The following is a 21,680-nucleotide window of genomic DNA, read 5'->3' as shown; positions in this document are numbered from 1 at the left end:
CAATGTTCAAACTTATTGTCCTAGGGTGTAGACATGATAACTCATATCTAACTTAGTTTTCATTTTAACAGAAGATTTTTGTATTTTTAAGTTCTAACCTGTTTTATGAGCCTACTTATCTATAAGGTTCTTAATTATACATTTTATACATTGAAGTATTACTAGATCTAGCTTTCAAAGAAAAAGAAAAAAAAAAAATGGAGAGAGAGGCCTCATTGCTTGACAGTCGTAAACATCATGGCAAGTCTCATTCAGAGAGGAGAGAGAGATTCGCATGATGAGAGGAAGAGGATGAGGAGGGATAGAGATTAGCGTGGGTTAGGCAGCTTTTGTTGTTTTTCATCTTGTTTTCTTTTCCTCCTCTTTTGTATGTTTTTGCTAGGATACCCTTGCTTTATTCTACGTTATTGTATCATTGAAAAGAGTTTAGAGAAATACAAAATGGAATCCGAAAGAGGAAGGAGCCACGGCCCTGCAACAGAGAGGGTGATTTCTCGGACCCTAGTTGTTGTAATATGCATAGGTTCAAACTGTTCTGGGTAATTCTGCTATAATGGCTTTTTGTTTTTTTTCCTTTTTCATTGTGGTTTCGCACCAAATTAGAAAAGAGGGAAGAGATCTAAGCGAAATCAGTAATTTTTTTTGTTAAGTGAGAAATGGGTCTTAACCTAATGCACCATCCCTCCCTGGAATCAGTGTAATCAGACCATTCCATAAGTCGTCATTGAAGTTTATCAGAGTATAATATTAAATTTGACACACAAGATTCAATTGGGTGGCAACTGTAGAGCTCACTCAACACGAGAATGAGCATAAGCATCTTTGAGAGTGGAGTAAATAAAAAAGATTTTATATACCATGCTTTGCCAAAGAAAACCATCTGCATAATACTCCTAAATAATTCAACTTTCGTACACAAAAAGGTTGGTATATTCCAAAATTTGTTGTGGTGATAAAATTAGAATGTAGTACACTTTAACCTACAAAATTGGTAAGGTGAGGATGGAGACTCACATGAGGATTCCTTCAGCATTATTAAGGGCTCTCTTTACAACCCTAAATTTTTCTGTGATGGCTTTATTGGTTTTCACAACGTACTCCTTGATGAAAAACTCAATGCCATGTCTAAGACTTTCGAGGTCGGGGGTGACAGCCACACGGGTGAATATGTTCCATATGAGCTTATCAGAATACTCAAAAAGGGCCTCAAATAGCATTCGGAAGTGCATAATCCGTCTTGGGGTGAGCTGCCTGATATCACCCAATTCTACAGACTTCAAAACTGCTAGGGAGAGGGTGAAAGAAGCAAGCATCTCTGCTGCAAATTTTGCCAGGTGCAATGACCTAGTATGCTGCATCGACTCCAGCTCTTTGAAGTGGTCCCAAAGGCAAAACTGAGAAATTACAGCAGGTAAAAGCAAGATTAAAAAAATTATTTTAGGAAAAAGAATATAGAAAGGGCACTATATTTTCAAAATAATAAAGAAATAAACAAACTACAGGAAAAAAAAAAAAAATTATGGAACTTTTAAAACAGCTCAATACAAATCAATGCAAGTTATCAAAAACAATAATATGTCAGACTTCAAAAATAAAAATTGAGGTCATAGCAAAACATTCATCATTTTTTCTTTTTATATACATTGTGCAGGTAAAAGAGAGAGCATTGCAATCGAAGCCAAAGGTGTAGAGCTTCCATTGGAGTGGGCAATGTTGGCCCACATGAACATCAATCATTACCAGAAATTTGGCATCATATGGAAGTCTGAATGCTCTCATTTTATTTGTGGTTATCTTGGATTGTGGGAATTTCTTCCAGCCAATAGATAAAATATGAATCTATAGAAGGGTATGAGATTCTAGGTGTATGAGATGAGTGACTGAAAATATTCGATGGTTCTTTAAGTAATAACAAGGAAGAAATAACAGTATCAAATATAAGAGCAAAGTGATGGCCTCAAGAGGGGTCTACACCCTTCGCATTGCAAGGGGTGAGGGGGATAGCAGTGGGGGAGATCCCCCTGGCATGCAAGGCAGAGCACCCTGCAAGCGAGGTGGGAATGTCCCCCACCACCACAAGATGGAGTGCCCCCGCCCCCCCCCCTCCTTTTGTAATGACGGGAAGTAGCAACATCGCAAAGAGTGGCTTGAGCAATCCCTTGCAAGGGGCTTATCTCTTAAAGGTCTCACCTCCCTCTCCCTCTACAAATCTGCTTCCACCTTGGGAACTGTGGAAGACCCACCCCCAATACCCTATCACCCAGCCAAAAGGGTGGTGAAAGAAGGTCTCCCTCCACCCCACTCTTGGTGAGGGGGGCTGCCACAGGGAAGGGGCAACCCTCCCTCTGCATTTTTCTTTCTTTTCCAATTTCAATCACTTATTATTTTTAATTTTTTTAATCAGTAATCATTATTTTTAAATTTTAGTTTTAAGAAGTTTAATTTTGATTTTTTTATTACTAAGCAACGTTCTTTTCCCAAGAGGAAAGGAATATCTATTGCTTCTAGTTTGTTGTTATTCCACATGAATACCTATTTGCTTCTAGGCTCTACTCTGCAGGCCAAACGTGCCCTAGGTTATAAGTAATATTCCTCACCCCTTAAACTTGTCCTTCTCCCCAGGAGAAATAAGGAAACCTTAGTTTATGTTCCCCCAAAGTCCTCTAAGAAAAGAACCAACTTAGTGTCCAGTTTGTTGTATCCCACATATCAACACTAAAAGGAAGGCCAATAACATCACTCTTTTAAAATGCAAGGTTTTCTTGTGATTTAGAAATGACAATTCCAGCTACATCATTTACTTCGATGATGTATGCAATAAATCAGAGTAATGTAGAAGTCCTAATGGAAGAGAATGGTATTGACATCTATCTACTCGTTATTCAGCTAAAACTAACAAATTAAATGAAATTCAAACAAATAATATCCAAATATCCACTAAGCTACTCTCCATTTGTGTGTTTTTGTGTGTGATAAAAGTTGAAGCCAGATTCAGATGCAATAAAACCAATTGACTCATAATACTTGCCCTGCCCTGCCCTGTCTTAAAAAGCCCTCCTGCACTGCCATGTACATTCAAGCTGACGATTTAATTATCTACTACCATTAAAAAATTTCAGCATCCTCTTTGACAATAATACTCAATCCTTCATCCAAGGCATAAGAAATATACAAGGACTATATCACAAACATTTCTCCATAGATATCCATGCGGTGTGTAAATGTGGTTGACCATAGGCATGAGCTTCCAGTAACATAATCAGAGTGTTCAACAAGGTAATAGATCCACCTACTTCAGTCCTAGGAAGCATTTTTCGACCTCGGTTGCATTGCTCAGAAACATATATACCAAAATAATAAGTATTCATTGTACTTTTGCAATTGCATTGCACATAATAACCCTTGAGTCTATAAGATGATTGTCACTTAAAGCAAGGACCAAAAATCACTTGGACATGCTATAACCCCAACCAAAAATTCTGCAGTATCTCATCATCTCTACAAGTAGACAGAAGCTATTTTTGTCACACATAAAAGGCCAGCAATCTCCAATTCAAACCTAGTTCAAACTCAAATTCCAGGGTTGATGCCACAACCAGGCAAAGTCTCCCAAGAAATATTACTCAAATAAAATCACTGAATAAAAACAATGGTAGTCTTTAGAAGATCGCAAAGTTTATAACAAACTGCGGATTTAACAATGAAACAAAAATAAGAAAAAACAAAAGGTCAAATGAATGGCCCCTGATATTTTCACAAGATTATGTAATTGTCAAAATCAGCTGATATAATATTTTTCAATTAATTATCAAAAACTCGGAAAGAAAGCATACCTAAGGTATGGAACATGTGAATTTACATGACAAACCATGTGTCTGAATTTAAAAAACAAAATTTCTGGCCATGCTTTACCGAAAATTTCATTCTAAAGTCACCAAGATAAATAAAAAATAAAAAAAGGAGAGAGAGAACACCTGTAAAGTGAACTTGTGGTTTTTGTCATGCTCACACAACTTGGAAGCGAGAACAGTGTAATACTTATTAAATACTTTCTCCTGTAAACAGCATTCTACAAGAACACGCATGATCTCTCTGTCCTGTGAATATAATTGAAAATTAACAATCAGAAAATTAAATACAGTTGCCAAAATAAGGAGAAAATCACAAGGCACCCACCTGCTTTCCATGTAAATCCAACCTTAGAAGCTTCTCAAATGTATCAATGTAGTCCTCCCCACTCATTACTATACAAAAGATTGCCCGTCTGGCATCTGTATTCATCCTCTGTGCAGCAGCAAGCTGCAGCATTTTTTGGGCTTCAAGAACCTCTTTGTCTATATTGCTGGCAACTTCTTTAACATTGTCCATTGTGGAAGCCATGTCACCAGACAACCACCATTGGCCCTTCTTCTCAGGATCGACAAGCTTGCTCCATTTGAGCCCTCTAATCAAAACATCTTCTACCCTTAACTGAAAATAAAGAATAACCAAGGACTCAATGTCATACAAAAAGATAATGGAAAATTGAATTGTCTTTCCTAAATCAAATCTGACACTCATTATTTTGAAAAGCAAAATGTTAAAATAAATTTAGATTATCTTAGAGTTTCCATGAGCTATCCCTATTCCTAGTCATACTTTCACGCCTAGAGCAATGATACACTTTTTTTTTGGTACTGGGCATCCGGGAACAAAGTCCCGACTAATCCCAGGGGTGTACAAGCTCTAGATGAGGAGTTTACTGCAAGTGCACCTCGGGCAACTAGAATTCTATTCGATGGCCCCTAAAAATTGTTTGAACCCAAGGGTTCAAACCTTAGAGACCTGGAGGAAGCATATCACCAAGACCAAGGCTCTTACCACTTGAGCTAACCCCTAAGGGTTGAGTAACAATACACTAACAACCCATTTACAATTAATTTTTACAACTTTGATTTTTTTTTTTTTATTGGCACCGGGTGTCCGAGAACAAAACGTCACCGGAAAGAAAAATTATCACTTTTCATTGAAAATTTTTGGGTGCCCTGTGCACCCCCGAGATTAGTTAGGACGCTGTTCCTGGACACCCGGTGTCAAATAAAAAAAAAAAAGTTTTGGGTGTATGGAGAGAAGTTTTTTTGTATCAGGAAGAGGTAAACCTCAAGATGAGACCATATAACTCACAATTTTACATTGGCGCGCAAAAACGAAGTTCCAAAGAGAGAGCAACCTCATGGATTTTAAGGAGAGACAATGATCATGGCGAAGGGGCAAAAACATTTTTTATGTACCAAGTAAAACATGGCAGCTATGACTAATGTAATGACAAAGTGGTCAATGTTAAATATTAATCAGAAACAAAAAAAAGAGAGAATTATAAATTAAAATTCCTAGCTAAACTGAGACAGAATGACACTATTGGTGCAAAGAAATTTGATGATAAGATGCGTATTTAAGTAGAGGAAAAACAAAAAACAAAACATTTCAAAATACCCAACGCATACAAACTCCCATCTTACCATATAGCATTCCATGAATCAAAAGGAGAGAACCCACCACAATTTCTTTGGTAGATCCCAACACATTTTTTTACAAATAATGTACACAATGAAGTTCATAATCATTCATAAGGTTTCGATATCAAGCTATTCTAGTCAATGTATGAACCAAAACATGTTCAATGTTGTATTGAAACTACAATGTATATTACTTGGGTGCTTCTCTTAAAAACAATTGTCTTAAATGAATAATAAATAGGATGCACCCCTTATTGAGCTTTAGAGACAATCTCCCACCGCAACACCAGTGGTAGCCCCTTAAAAGTCAAGCCTCCTCAAACCAAAACCTATCCTCCCAAGTCCCATTACAAAAATAACAAAGTGTAATAAAACATTCTAAACCAATATGCTGAAATTAATGTTAAAAGAATGAAAGTACTAACTAGAAAGACCTTTTGTAGCCATTTCTTTATCCGGGTGTGATGAGCGGGATCCTCTTTAGGCCTTTTCTTGTTGTTCTTGATGTCACATATGGTTTCAAGCATGAATTCCATCTGCAAGCATCACCAATTACAATCTTTGCAATTATGAAACAGAAAAAAAAAAGGTGAAGAATTCATAATAATGTTAAAACGTTTAATAAACTTACTCTCTTGCTATTTATATTTTGTTGGCCATCTCCAGAAGAAGCTTTCAACTCATTCACCCTATTCTGAATACTGAGAATAAAATTTTTCATTGCAGAAGGATCATCACTCCTTATTTTCATTCCACAGCCTGTGCAGTTAATAGTAGTTCAAATCAGACGAGTTGCTGATGCCATCATGCAATTACAAAAGATAGAACAATAATTTCATGCTATCATAAAATATAGAATGCAAACAAAAATACCTGGTTATTGGATATATATCATGATGTATTTTAAGCACAAAAACGATATATATAAAATGTGTGACATGCAAGCATTTGCCAAAAAATGGATCCCATTTGCAAACAATAACTGGTTTGGAAATATACATGATGCTGATTTTAAGCACAAAAACACTAAATAAAATGCTTGATATGCAAGACTTATTAAAAATGAACCCCCTTGAAGCTTAAAGTTGATAGAATTCTGATAACAAGGTATAAAAGCCAAAAAATCCACATATGCAAATACCGAATATCAAAATTTTAAAGAGGCTTACATTGCAAAGTTGTCAAGATGGTTGAGACATCTATCTCTGTTAATCGCTTGCTCAACATTATCAAAAAGTCATATATCAACTCACTGAGACGAATCATCAGAAATAAAGCCATTAGAAAGGATTGTTACATACTGTACAAAAATTTATGGCACACTAACTGAAACAGACAGTGAAACTTCTGCACAAGGACACATCACTCATCAAGCAATTACTACAATTTAGATAGCTCAAGTTAGGGATTCAATCACTCATGTTGTTCCTTGTAACGCCCCAATGGAAGGCCCAAACCACATGACCTATACTCCAAAAGGACTAGTCAATGATACAATTGGAACCCCATTGAATTATTATAAAGAGCAAAAACTTCTCATTCCCAAGCAATGTAAGATCTCATACACCACCTACCCTTATCCTTCTCATATGGCATATCACACTCTTGATGCCGGATATATGCCCAAAACATGGACAAATCACGCCATAATATCATAAAGAAAACTGCTTTCATTTCAACAAAAACACAATGTCCCAATACACTCTTTTCTTTTGAAGGGAGTTGAAGCAATTTCAGAGCTGTCATAGAATACATAGCCTCATCCCTTACAACAAATTAGTAATTTAATGAATGTAAAGGAACTGATGTTTACAGTATGTACATCACATCTGTGCATGTGTTCATCACAGGATTAACTCTGCCTTCAAATTGAAGAATGTATCTTCACATGTACTAGAGCTTGATGAGCAGAAATTTGACCATGCCAAAAGATATTGTCATCCAGCAACCTAAATCAATGTGTCATGACATATGCTTTTGAAGTCCTTGATTTTTTTTCACCTCTTGCCGTGATAATTTTACAGAGTAAGAGTCCAGGTTAACAGAAGTTATTATTTACCTCGAGCAAACTCCAAATATGTACAAATACGATAGCAGAAGAGAGAGATTTCGCAAAGAAAGAGTGTCTTCTTTGTGGTATTCATCCTGGGTAAAAAAACAATTTTTCTCAGTACATTTTTCTAATTTTTTTTATTAGTCAAACAACTAGCAATAATAACGGTGTGATCACCTCAAAACATAGAGCAAGAGAAGCCATAAGCTTTGCACTGAAGTCAATTCCAACCAAACATGCCATCCCTGCAACAAAAGCACCAAAAACAGCAGCATACCTACACAGAGCAGAGCAGAGAGGGAGTTATTAAGAAAATTTATAAAATTTAAAAAAAAAAAAAGAAGAAGAAGAAGAAGAAGGGGGAAAATAATATAGGGTCCAGTTTATATATATATATATATATATATATACTTATGGAATAAACTAATGTTCAAATAAAAAAAGCTCCATCTTGTGACATTCAGCAAGTTTTATGGATTCACATTTGTTTTTTTGATAAGTTATGGATTCACATAAGCCACGGACCCCAAAAAAGAAAAGAAAAAAAACAACTTTTGATAAGAAAATAATCATTATCCATCAAAACTCCCTTGTATATGGAATTTTGGTCCTTGGATCAACAAAGCTGACAAAGTATATAAATGGAATAATGAGCCAACATTAATTAATTAAAATTTCCGAAATAAAATTTAGAAGCAAAGCCATCTATAGAGTAAGGAACAGAAAAGTTTTGATTTTTCTTTTCAACATTACTGCCAAATCTAACGAAAACAATTCAACTCTTGAAGTTCTATTTGCAAAAGACAAAAGAGGTGTTTGGGGACTCTTTCATAGATACGAAAGACCTATAACAAAACAAATAACAGTAAATAAATAAATTGTACGAAAAATATATTCGAGGATTTCTTTAGATAGATAACATATTCACTACATATAAAATGCAGTTTTCAAAATTAAATTGTTCACCACCTAAATTGGACTCATGTTCTTAGAGCTCTTATGCTTCATTCAAAAGGATATATTTTTTGTTTGTTTTGATGAGTTAAACTTCATTAATCACACAAGATATCTTGAAAGTTTATCAAACATGAAATATTTTCACCAATGGAACCTTTTCATCTTTTCCAATTTTTTTTTTATCAGTAAATAAGAATTTTATTAAAATAGGCAAAGCCAAGTACAAGGGATATATACAAGAGCGACATCTTTTCCAAAATTAAATTGTTCACCATAGGAAATGGACTCGACATTCTTAGAGCTTCCATTTTTCAGTCATAAGGACTTTTCTCTTGATAAGTTATACACTATTAATTCCGCAAGATATCTTGAAATTTTTATCGAATTCAAACCAAAAACAAAATGATCTTTCTCCAATACCCAGAATGATGGAACATGAGATGATATTGAATTGAAACAATAAGCGCCCCGCCCCCCGCCCCCCGCCCTCTTTTGGGCCCCCTCTCTTTCTTGCTTCGTATGGATAAATTAATGAGGGGCACATTTGCACACAAAGCAGAGCCTTTACAATGCTGTTCAATGGATTTGTTCCCAAAACAGGACGTTTAAAAAATAATAGAAAAAGAAAAGTTAAATTTTCATGTGGAGGAAGTTGGCTAAGGAAGCCACGGCTAAGAAACAGAAATGAAGGAGAAGAAATGAATAACCTCCATGTAGAGATTTGTACGCAATAATTGTCATATTATATTGGACATAGGCTTTTTATAAAAGGAAGGGAAAAGAGACTGAGATGAAATACAAATACAAACTTAACTGTTCATTGCCACGAGGACCACCAGAACAGGATGCCAAAACCTCCTCACTGATTATCTGGGAAGCAGTACCACGAGCAATAGACTGCAGAAGGATTGATTAAAAAATGTAAAAGACAATTCTGGACCAGCAACTTCATAATATTATCCTCGACAAAACTTTGATAGAAACAGGCAAGAACTAAAACATTTGAGAAAATGAAGACTCGACTCCCAAGGACACTGTTGCACCAGGACAGGTCTCCTGGGTCAAAAAGAAAATGTATAAAATCTAAATCTGTTTTAGTCAGATATGTATCTTATCATTTTTGTTGGTGAAACTAGAACCTAATTCCACCCCCCACCCATTACCAACTGCGTCAAATACATCCCACACCAAAAGGTGCTCGGGTGGTATCCATGGGCTGGAAATATCTAGATTCCAGGAATATACAGCATATGACCATCTCAAAAGAATCTATAGAAGCATTAAGATATATGAAAGTCACAAAACTTATAAAAAACAAAAAAAAAAAGATAAATGAACATCACATACAAGAAGGATTCTCGAGATCTCCCCCGTAATTGATTCCACGTTAGATTCAGACAATCTATTCAGAAGACCTGTGGCAAATTAAGGATTTGAAACTTAGAAAGCAAGTAGCAGTTCAGCATAAAGGGCAGGGCACAAAAGGCCTTGTTATACTTAAACACAAATTTCACACCTCGTATATGTCTGCGTATTTGGAGATACTGTTCTGATTCCTTTTGTGAACAAGCTCTTGAATGAGGAGCAACATATTTTCCATCTCCCTTACCCGCAGGTGCCTTGCCAGGAACTTCTTCCGACACCACTTCTGCAGCACAAGACACAACTGGCTTGGATGCACTAACATTTGTATCACCCACCACATCACCATTTTTTCCTTGCTCTAACAACTTTCTTTTCCGACGCTTCTTCCTCAAAGGCGCATCAGCAGGAACATCTTCCGACATTAATGCATCACATGTTTCAATGGATTTAGAAGATCTAACACTAGGGTCACCTAAAATGTCACTTTCTGGCCCTTCTTCCAACAACTTTTTCTTCTTAAGTTTCTTACTTTTAGAGCTCTTGTCAGGAAATCCCTCAGCAATTGGGAGTTCTTCCCCTAAAGAATCAATAATAGATGGGAACCCTTCAAATAACAAATTGACATCATCATCCTCTCCTCTCAATTTTCCACTCTTCACCTTTAGTTTCTTTGCAAGTTTCCTTTCCAGTTCCAAATCCTCCTCTGCAGATGCAGCAGCACTCTGCATCCCCATCTCAAGATACTCTTCAAACTTTGTCTTTTTCAAATTTCCTTTAGAACCCTTCTTTCTTTCCACCACCTTTGATGAACTAGAACCATTAAGTCCCACAGACAGTGGCTTGTTAGAAGTCTCTGAATTCTGATGTCTCTCAGGCTTACCCTTTGATTGTAAAATTTCTTTCTCCTGTACATTTTGTTCTAACAAATTATTCAATTTGCTCACTTTTTTTGAGTTTGAATTCCCAGGTTTTTTCCGAAGATTTCGATATTCCTGTTAGCATGAAATTCACATTATACAAAAGAATAACCAAAAAAAAAAATTTCCGAAGTCCAAAAGAAAAAATAAAAAATACAACTTGCTTAAAAGAAAATAACAAAAACTTAAAATTTATTTTACCTGATGTTGGAGCCAAGCTTGATGCTTTTGCGCTTTCTTTCCAAATCGTGCTTCTTTTCGCTTTTCTCGGCGTGATTTCTCTTCTGAATTTTTTTCTTTAACTGATTAAACCAAAAAAATAAAAGATTTAAGATGTCTTTGTATCTAAAACCAAAGGAAGGTTGAAATTCAAATCAAACTTAATGATCTGAACTATAAGCCTAAAAAAAATAAAAAATAAATAAAAGATGCTCACCCATGCCTCCTGATTAAGCTTCCCAAACTTAATGAACTGCCAAGAAAAATACAAACATGTTACATGAACATCCCAAACCCAAGACGGATAGAGTTCCTACTAAAACTTTTGACTTTTCCCCCATTTACAAAACTTCAAATGCAAGATATCCAAAATAATTTTCAACACCTGAAAGTCCCATTAGTTCAACCAGAATTCAGAGCATATATCAAGTAGAATAACAGCATAACCAAATGGTGCAAACACAACTAACCAAAAATTACATCTACAACTAGAAGTAGGGTGTGTAAGGTTATCGGTCCGGACCAAAAAACCCGACCCGACAGAACGATTTCAGTCGGACCAGACTGATCACCTTTCCGGCCGGTCTCAGTCCTGAAAATTCCAATTTTCCGGTTTTCAGTTTGGTCTCAGAGTAGGCTTTTTTCACCCCCGACCGACTGAACTAAATATATATGTTTCAAAATAATTTTTTAAATAGTAGTATATATAGTAGTATAACTTAATTATCTAATTTTCACCCAACCTATAACCATGACCATGTAAATGTAATATATACAATTAACTAATATGTTATTAATATTTAACCTATCAAAAAAAAACAATTAACTAATATATTATATGTTTAATCATAATATTATACACAATGATACATATTCTATTATCTACACCTAATTAAAACACTTAGGTACATTTTCTGTGAGATACCTAAGTTGCAAGTATGAAGTATCCATGGACCATGACAAGTATTCACTAACCATATATAAAATATTAAAATTTTAAGATAGGTCATTATGCGTTGACTATCATAATTCATACACATACTATTAACTATTGAGTACTAAGTTAATAACTATTAACATCATTAATATATTAATGAGTTAGTTAGATAATCCACATTAAAGAACTCAATTAATTTTGATTTTACTATTTTATATAATTTTTATCTATTAATTTAGTTGCCAAAAAAAAAATATTTTTGGTAGTTAATTTTGGTAAGTTGGGCCTTTAACAAAAAAAAGGGCCCATTTTGTACAAGCCCAACCCAAATGGACCAATCGGACTGATAAAGGCTAATAACCAATATATTGCAAGGCATATCGTCACCTATACATTTTGTTTACGTAAAATATCAAGGTATGATCATAGTTACTTACCTTGAACTTTATGCAGTCAATCACATTCACATCAATAGGCACCTATACATAAGCATATTGTCACACCAACTTCTACTTTGAGTGCATCATTAATTTTAAAGACTAAAACTCCACTTAATGAGGCTATCCGTGAGTTTCAACCCGCAATAATTATCCAACTTATAAGCTCCAAAATTACCTTCCACGTTTTTGTCATCCAAACAAATATTCATAATAATATATAATTGAATCCCAGAATAATTTCTCTTTTAAAACCAGGCAACCCATAACCATCAATCGAACCATATATACATCCAACTCGTAATATGCATGTTATCCGCAACTCTAAATATGACTCATAGAGTCATATAGTTAAACTCATAGCACTTGTTTGATCCATATCACCTAACATGTTTTCCTCCTTAAACTAATTTGTCAAAACCCTCACAACATATTAACCTCAAATGTATCTGTCACGACCATATTAATCCATACATATAACCTAGTCCCGTGATCACAAATTCATTCAACCCGTAGCCGTATTACTACTCCAACTTGTAACTTAAATAACATGTAGCATAAATATGGACCCGTCTCCTTAAATGCGTGGAAGAGAAAAACCCTTGTTGTAACGCCCCTTCTTGTAGGTCAGGAATATTAATGATCTAAACTAGTTTTCTGTGATACTAACACTGCTTAAGTCTCTAAATCATACACTGTCTCTGGAAATTTATTCTACTCCTGGCACTCTTGCTCTAAAATCCACGAAATCATCATCTAGAACATTAAAACATAAAATAGAGAAACAAACAAATGAGTCAAAGACTCAGTTATAGCACATCATACTATAAACTTAACTTAATTTAACATTAGGCTTAATTTTGAAAACTTACATATATCGTCACAATATGCACATAACATATAGATCATTCTTTAGCAACATATGCAGAATCACACATAATCATGGAAATACATGTAACATGGATGCATGAATGACTGACTCCATGCATTTCCTATCATTCGTACATGACTTATTCCTCGTCTTTCACTTATTTCGTGGCCATCATAACATGTGTGCATTGGTCCAATTATCGTTGACCATATATAACATATCAAAACGTAGGGTGAACCACGTTTGGGTCTGTGGCACCATATAAGGTATCATAACATGTAGTGAAACACGCTTGGATCCGTGTTATCACATAGCAAATGGTGAACCACGCTTGAGTATCATAACCTGTGGTGAAACACGCTTGGGTCTGTGTCACCTCAAAACATAATAGCTTACATGTGGTGGACTACGCATGAGTCTGTGGCTTGCACATCCATCCATAACTTAAGGCTAATCTTATAACTTACTTGGCATTCGTGTGTTTTCTTATTAACTTTCATAAGGCATGTGAAAATGTTTGACTTCGTGAAATTACATGGCATGACATACCCTTGTGCATGGCATAAACATTAAACATGGCATATTAACATGAGTCTTACACAACATAGCATAGCATAGGCATGGCATACATGAGATTTTCATAACATTCTCATCCATCTAACAACAATCCATATCGGCATAGCATGTATAGCCTTATTCACAAGCTTATCATTGTAATTCATCAAGGTTCGTGAAAAGGGGCGAACCTTGAATTGGCTCGTAGCATAGCGTAGGTAAACATCACATTTTTCATGCAAAATCATAATATTTACAGCGCACATAAAGTTATGATCATGCTACTTACCTCTTAGCACTACTTCCACAATCTCACGTCGTAGCTCGTGACCTATACGAGGTACTAGACGTTACTAAATTTCTAGAAAACGTTCCGTAACATTCTAATTACTTAAAATAATACCATAGAGATATAATTAAATAAACATTCAGTTAACAACATAATAGTTTTATTAAAATCCAACCAAATAGACAATGGAAATATTAACTAAAATAATAGGCTCAATAGTATATTTTAAAATATACTTTAAATCCCTTAAATATTTTCTGTAAAAATAAGTCAATGGGCTCATATTTATTCAAATAAAACTTTGGCCTAACTTAAATTTCAGCTCAGCCCCACTTAAGGAAAACAGCCCACTTAAAATCAATAAAACAGTTTCTGAAAAAATGCAACCTGCCCAACCCGCTTTAAAACATAATTCCAGTTAAGAATTAAACCCAGCCCCAACAAGACTCAGCCTACTTTGGCCGTGCAATGCTCACCGAGAGAGAGAGAGAGAGAGAGAGAGAGAGAGGAACCACTACGATGGTGGGTCTGGGTGGCTGGCCGAGGTTCACGGTGGAGCAACTGGAGGATCCCTCTGAATATGGTGGTGCGACACATAGAGAGAGATAGAGGAAGTTTAGAGAGAGAAACTGTCAAACCCAAAAACAGCAGAGAGAGAGGAGGGTGGCAGATAGTCGTGGGCTTACTGGAATACTGGGGATTCGACGGAACTTGGCTGGCCGGCAGTTTCTGGGTTACTCAGTGGTGGTCCGGCGTCCTTTAAGGTGGCCGGCAACGGCAGCACGAAATAAACGGGCCAATGAGTCACTGCCAATAGAGAGGGGGAGGAAATACCATGGGGAAAAAGAAGAGGGCTTACTGTCGGCGTCCTCTGGTGATTCCGGCGAGGTGGCTGACTTGATATGAAGAGGGAGTGCTATGGTGGTTTCTCGATTCTTTAGCTGTGTAGTTCTGGTTTGAGGTGTAGGAGGAACTTGATGTCGCTGGGGGTTTTGGATGCAGGATATTGTGGGTTTGATGAAGAGGGAAAAGAGAGGATTTTATGGGAGGGTTTTTCAAGTGAGAGTGGTTTCCAATTAGGAAACTATTCAAATTAGGGAATAGAGATAAAAGGGGGTCCAGTCTACCGAGTGGAGGAATGTTATTCAAATCAAATTACTATCTCAAAACATATCTTAAAAATGATAAAAAATACTAATAATAATAATAATAATAGTGATTATAAAAATAATAATTATAAGCCCTAATTTTGGACCTGTATGTTACACTTTGCCATTTGGCAAAGATTTATAAGCCAAAATTGGTGTTTTTGATAGAAACTAAACTGCTTGATAGTCGTTTTCAGCCACTGAAACGGAAGTTGGGATATAATAATTTGCTGACTGTTGATAGTGTGGGAAATGGTGGTGGTTTAGCATTATATTGGGACAATATTGTTGATGTTAGTCTGATTAATTATTCTCTGACACATTCATGTTTGAGTTGCACATCACAGCAATAGCCCCAGTTGGTTTTTTACACGTTTTTATGGTCATCTTGTTGCTAATAACAGAATGGAGACTTGGGACTTACTAAGATTTTTAAGTCAAGACATCTCTGCCCCTTGTATTGTCATGGGTGATTTTAATAAAATCCTGTCTTTCTCTGAGAAGCAAGGTGGTGCTAGAAGACCTATGAAACAGATTGTGGATTTTCAGAAGTCCTTAATGGATAGTGGTTTTCGTGATATGGGTTATTAGGGATCTAAATTTTCATGATGCAATAATAGAATGGATGATAATTTTACCTTGGAAATGTTGGGTAGAAGCCTTGCTAATAAGGAGTGGCTTTACTTTTTTGGAAGATCTCCGGTGCAGACTCAACTAAAATCTTGTTTAGATCATGCTCCTATTTTATGCACTGTCTCAGGTCAAGGTCAGGCTTCTCCTTTTAGAAGGAAATATGGAGATTTGAGGCTAGTTGGAATATGGATGTTGATTGCAAGGAAGTTATTTAACATGTTTGGGATACTGGTATATCATCTTCTGATAAGATGGCAGACCTTAAGAGGCTAATGCAAAACTGTCGTGCAGCTTTGCAAGGGTGGAGTAAAAACAGAGTGGTTAATGAAAGGAAAGAATTGCAGCAGATAGAAGAAAGGATGGAGGCTCTTCAGAATGAATGTTCTAAGGAATCTTAGGCTGAATTGAGGGTATTGCAGTTAGAGAGGAACCTATTATTGGAGAAGGATGATATAAGGGGAAGCAAAGGGCCAAAGTTAATTGGCTCAGATTTGGGGATAGAAACACAAAGTTTTATCACTCGTGTTAACCAGAGAAGAAGGCTTAATTTTATTAAGGAAATTGAATCAGAATCTGGGAGGGATTTGCAAGAGGATAAGGACATCAAAGCTGCTTTTACTCAATATTTTTCTAATCTTTTTACTTCATCAGATCCCGAGGGTGCTTCTGCTTGTTTATCAACTTTGGAAGAGAAGGTGACAGCTGATATGAATCCTATGTTACTCAAGCCTTTCACAAAGAATGATGTAAAGCAGGCTCTTTTTCAGATGTCCCCTTACAAATCACCAGGTCCGGATCGTTATTCTGCTTCTTCTTTTCAAGCTCATTGGGAAACTATTGGAGCTAAGGTGTGTAATATGGTCTGGAATTTCTGAACTGTGGTACTTCTCGAACTTCTATTAATCAGACTTTTATTAACCTTATTCCTAAGCTTAAAAACCCAACTAAGTTGACCGCTTTTCGCCCTATTTTCGCCATATCAGCCTGTGTAATGTAGTCTATAAAATAATATCCAAAGTCTTAGCCAATAGACTTAAACTTATACTTCCACATATTGTTTCTACTCATCAGAGTGCTTTCATTCCTGGTCATTTAATTACTGATAATGTGTTGGTGGCCTATGAAACAATCCATACTATGAATTATGGTTTAAAAGGGAAAGAGGGGCTTATGGCTGTGAAACTTGATATGAGTAAGGCTTATGATAGGGTTGAATGGAGTTTTCTTAAGCTAGTCATGGAAAAATTGGGCTTTGGGCAAAAACGGGTAAGTTTGATTATGGAATGTGTCACTTCTGTTAATTATTCAATTTTAATGAATGGTGAACCACAACAAAATTTCCAGCCTTCAGAGGTCTTAGATAGGGGGATCCCTTATCTCCATACTTATTTATTCTTTGTGCTGAGGTGTTCAGTGGTCTCATCTCACATGCTCATATGCATGGTTCTCTCACTGGTGTGCCAATTGCAAGAGGGATGGTTCGAGTTTCACATCTATTTTTTGTTGATGATTGTTTACTCTTTATTAAAGCTTCTTCATTAGAATGGAGTCGATTGTAAGATCTTCTTTTGTGTTATGAGAGAATTTCTGGACAGCAACTGAATAGGGATAAGACTTCTTTCTATTTTAGCAAAAATACAGCATGGGCAGTAAGGCAAAATATCAAGGAGATATCTAGGCTAGGATCAACTGGATGTTTTGAGAAAAACCTTGGATTACCATAGATGGTTGGTAAAAACAAAACTACTTCTTTAAAAGGGATAGTTGATAGAATATGGGGAAAGCTTAACAGCTGGAAATCAAAGTTTTTGTCCCAGGCTGGAAAAGAAGTCTTACACAAAGTAGTAATACAAGCTTTTCCAACTTATTGTATGGGCTTATTTCGATTACCAAAGACTCTTTGCTGTCAGATTAATCAAATGATGAAGCGATTTTTTTTTTTTGGGTTATCAGGAAAATGATCATAAGATCCATTGGTTGAGTTGGAAAAGAATGAGTACTTTAAAAAGAACTGGAGGTTTGGGGTTTTGGGATTTAGAGGCTTTCAACACAGCCATGTTAGCAAAGCAATTATGGAGAATATTACAACCACCTTCATCCTTATCTACTGAGATTCTTAAAGCAGAGTATTTTCCTAATTCATCCATTTTTGAAGCTATGTTACCAAAAAATGATTCCTATGCTTGGAAAAGTATTTTTTCAGCAAGGAACTTATTGACTGCAGTTCTGTGGTGGAGGGTTGGGAATGGTAATAGTATTTGAATCTGTGATACCCCATATGATATGGATAAGGGTAGGTGGTGTATGGGATCCCACATTGCTTGGGAATGAGAAGTTCTTGTTCTTTATAAGGTTTCAATGGGGCTCCAATTATATCATTGACTAGTCCTTTTGGAGTATAGGTCATGTGGTTTAGGTCTTCCATTGGGGCGTTACAAATGGTATCAGAGCCTATCCCAACCAGAAATGTGGGACTTGAGCCGTGCCACCTACAATGGACAGACCCAACGAGGACGTCGGGAATTTAAGGAAGTTAGATTGTGATATCTCATATGATATGGATAAGAGTAGGTGGTGTATAGGATCCCACATTGCTTGGGAAGGAAAAGTTCTTACTCTTTATAAGGTTCCAATGAGGCTCCAATTATATCATTGACTAGTCCTTTTGGAGTATAGGTCATGTAGTTTAGGTCTTCCATTGGGGCGTTACAGAATCTGAAAATATAAATGGCTGCCAAAACCTATTACTTATAAGGTTCAATCCCCAATTACTATGCTTGGTGAATATGATTTGGTTTCAGCACTTATTATTCCTGATACAACTATTTGGAATAAATCTTTGGTGTAATCTATTTTTAGTGAAGATGAAGCTGATATGATTCTTAATATGTGCATTAGTCCTATGTCAAGGAAAGATAGAATGGTATGGAGGTGTACTAATTATGGGAGATTTTCAGTTAAAAGTGCATATTATCTTCAACTTGATTTAAATTCAAGCTTTTCACGCTCATCTTCTCAAGCTACTGATTTTGATAAAATTTGGCAGAAAGTTTTGACCTCTAATACACCACCAGTGGTGAAATTTTTTATTTGGAAGGCTTGCCGTGACATACTACCAACTAGAAGTAATCTTAAACTGAATCATGTACTGCAGGAGGATCAATGTCCTATTTGTGAAACTGAAGTGGAAACGGTGACACATGTTCTTTGGGACTGTCCTTCTGCTAAGGATGTGTGGGCTCTTTGTTGTAAAAAGCTTCAAAAGTTACTGATCTTAATTTTATGCACCTGGCTCTCAAAATGGTAGAGTACTTAGACGATGCAGATTTTGAATTACTCTTGGTTATAGCTAGACTCTTATGGCTGAGATGAAATAAACTTTGTATGATGGCTTGTTCCAGCATCCCTCTCAACTGTTTCAGATGGCTAATGTCTCTTTGGAAGAGTTTCAGTTAACTATTCAATCTTCACTTCTAAACACAATGCAAGAGCAAGTTCCTGTCCAGGTTTGGCAGCTTCCATTTTCAGGTTTTATAAAAGCAAACTGGGATATTGCTATGATCTATCAAAGTAAGTTGGTGGGTATTGGAATTATTCTAAGGGATGAAAAGGGAGTGTTATTGCTACAAAGCAGATCTGTAAGTTTGGAAATCCAACACCTCAAGTTGCAGAGACTTTTGGAGCTTTCTTAACTGCTGCTTTTTGTATGGAGCTGGGATTTGACAAAGTGATTTTTGAGGGAGATGCCAAGAATGTTGTGAATTTTATTAAAGCTTCTACTGGTTTATATTCCCCTCTTGTGGTCATCTTATACAAGATGTTCTTGCTTTGCTGTCTGACTTCTCGGGTTGGGACTTCTATTATGTTCCAATAGATGTTAACCAAATCTCATCTCTTAGCTAAATCTGCTATTTATTTACCTAGTGAATCTATATTTCTGGATAAGGTTCCAGATTGTATTAAACATCTTGTAATGTCCTATGCAAATTTATAAAAGCATAGTATGACTTTTTTCTCTCAAAAACGAAAAAAAAAAAGCATTTTGGGAAAACATCATAAATGGGCATGGGCATTTTGGGAAGGCTGAAAACAAAACAATAAAAAGCACAGAGGCTTACGGAAGAGGAGCCTTGTGTGACGGGGATTTGGGACTCACCGAGAGAGAAGGAGAGGTGCGGCGGTGGAGGTGAGTTGAGTTCGACGGCGGCAACTGGAGGATCCCTTTGAACATGGTGGTGCGACACAGAGAGAGTTTAGAGAGAGAAACTGTCAAACCGAAAGCAACAGAGAGAAAAGAAGAAGATTCCGGCATGGGCTTACCGGAATGGCGCGAGGTGGCAGGGGGTTCCTGGTCGGCGAGTTCTGAGCAGCCTGGGTGGTGTTCCGACGTTCCCTGTGGTCGACGGTGGGCTGAGCAAAAACACACGGTCTGTTTGGTTATTGACAGCGGAGAGAGAACGACGGAGAGGGGTTTAGGGGTCGACACACGTCTTGGAGGAAGGAGGGCTTACCGTCGGCGTTCTCTGTGGTGGTTTCCGGCTAGGTAGGTGCTTGGTTGCAGTGGGAAAGGCTACGTGGGTTTGTTGAGGGAGTAGTTCTGTTGCGTAGAAGAAGAATTTTGGTTTCACGTGGGTGGGAAGGTTTCCGGCCGTGAGAATTCTGTTTGATGGAAGGACTGTTGTGGGAAGAGGATTGCTAGGGTTTTTGTGAAGAGAAATTCTGTTTACAGTACTGCTTTGCACGCCTTACGTGGCTTTTAATTTAAATGAAACGGATCGTTTCATTAAAGTGAAAAATAGAGAATGAAACTCAACGCCCCTTCATCATAGATTCAGAACATCCCCTTCCTCAAAACAATACGAATACTTGTCCCTTCTCAAATCAACTTCGTCGTAGCCATCGCCATCGACGTCGCCGTCCCCTTCCTTGCCAAACCCAGTCTGCCCTAGAGTCCATCCTCCTCGGCGCTATAAACCGTGTTAAAATCTAGTCCCAGAGCGATCACCCACCTCAAGTCGATGGGCATTGGAGAAAATTCCATATCCTTTCATGATACTTTTACATAGCCCCACACCCATTCCAGCCATGTACCTCATTTGTACACCACACACGCCAAGCACAACCAACAAACCTTCTCTTTCTAACCGAATTAATAGTTTTTTTCTCTTGTATGCAATGAAGTTATCTTGCCCATATATATATATAGAAAAAAAAAAACCTTTGCAAAAAATCTACCTTACGTATAGGAATTGACCCTCACTGATTTCTCCAATAAGGCTAAATACTGGAGGAGCTTGTCAGGCCCCACAACCGGCAAACGACTGCAATGAAAAATAAAAGGGAAGTGGAAAAACAAAAAGCCAAAACAAGTAAAGCACAACCCACAATGGAAAAACAGAGAGCCAAACTATGGATGAGAGGACGTCGATGGGCAGTGGATGAGGAGGTTTTCGATGTGCAGTGGAGGAGGAGGTCGCCGATGGGCGTCGATGGGGAGGGCGTCTATGGGCAGTCGATGGGCACAACCAAGTGAGTATTTTGATTTCTCTTCGTTGAAGGCCAGAGGCAGTGGAAAGTTTTCTAATTTATCGTGGTTGAAGACCAAAGGCAGTGGCTATTTGGTCATTTAACTGAAACACTCGTGCGCACGTGTGGAGGACTGCAAAAGGACTGTACGTAGCACGACTCGTTTGTGAATTCGTGAGCAATGCTACAGCTCTCGAACCCCCGCATATCATTTTTTTTTTTTTTAATTAATTTAATTTTTCTAATCATTATTTATATATTAAATATTTAATAATAAA

At 36.9% G+C, this 21,680-nt stretch overlaps 1 protein-coding gene across 5 annotated transcripts; it reads right to left on the bottom strand.

The window, feature by feature from the left end:
- Positions 1-834: 834 nt before the first annotated feature.
- LOC108997670 (nucleolar MIF4G domain-containing protein 1-like) lies at positions 835-21,420 on the bottom strand. Of its 5 annotated transcripts, none has more exons than XM_035688637.1 (16): positions 20,197-20,603; positions 20,033-20,097; positions 14,096-14,137; positions 11,224-11,259; positions 10,989-11,089; positions 10,022-10,862; positions 9,853-9,920; positions 9,320-9,402; positions 7,726-7,825; positions 7,555-7,640; positions 6,665-6,747; positions 6,127-6,254; positions 5,930-6,031; positions 4,177-4,470; positions 3,975-4,097; positions 863-1,394 (listed from the first exon to the last, which is right to left on the bottom strand). In XM_035688637.1, the coding sequence occupies exons 4-16, from the start codon at positions 11,225-11,227 to the stop codon at positions 1,011-1,013; spliced, it is 2,397 nt and encodes a 798-aa protein (XP_035544530.1). In that variant the 5' UTR covers positions 11,228-11,259; positions 14,096-14,137; positions 20,033-20,097; positions 20,197-20,603; the 3' UTR covers positions 863-1,010. The 5 variants fall into 5 exon arrangements, with proteins under 5 accessions (XP_035544529.1, XP_035544530.1, XP_035544532.1 ...); XM_035688639.1 differs by lacking the exon at positions 14,096-14,137 and having other exon boundaries at positions 20,197-20,286; positions 20,388-20,603; XM_035688636.1 differs by lacking the exon at positions 14,096-14,137 and having other exon boundaries at positions 835-1,394.
- Positions 21,421-21,680: the final 260 nt, after the last annotated feature.

Source organism: Juglans regia, chromosome 3 (genome assembly GCF_001411555.2).
Source record: "Juglans regia cultivar Chandler chromosome 3, Walnut 2.0, whole genome shotgun sequence".
Lineage (NCBI taxonomy): Eukaryota > Viridiplantae > Streptophyta > Magnoliopsida > Fagales > Juglandaceae > Juglans > Juglans regia.
This window is presented reverse-complemented; position numbering and strand designations above follow the sequence as displayed.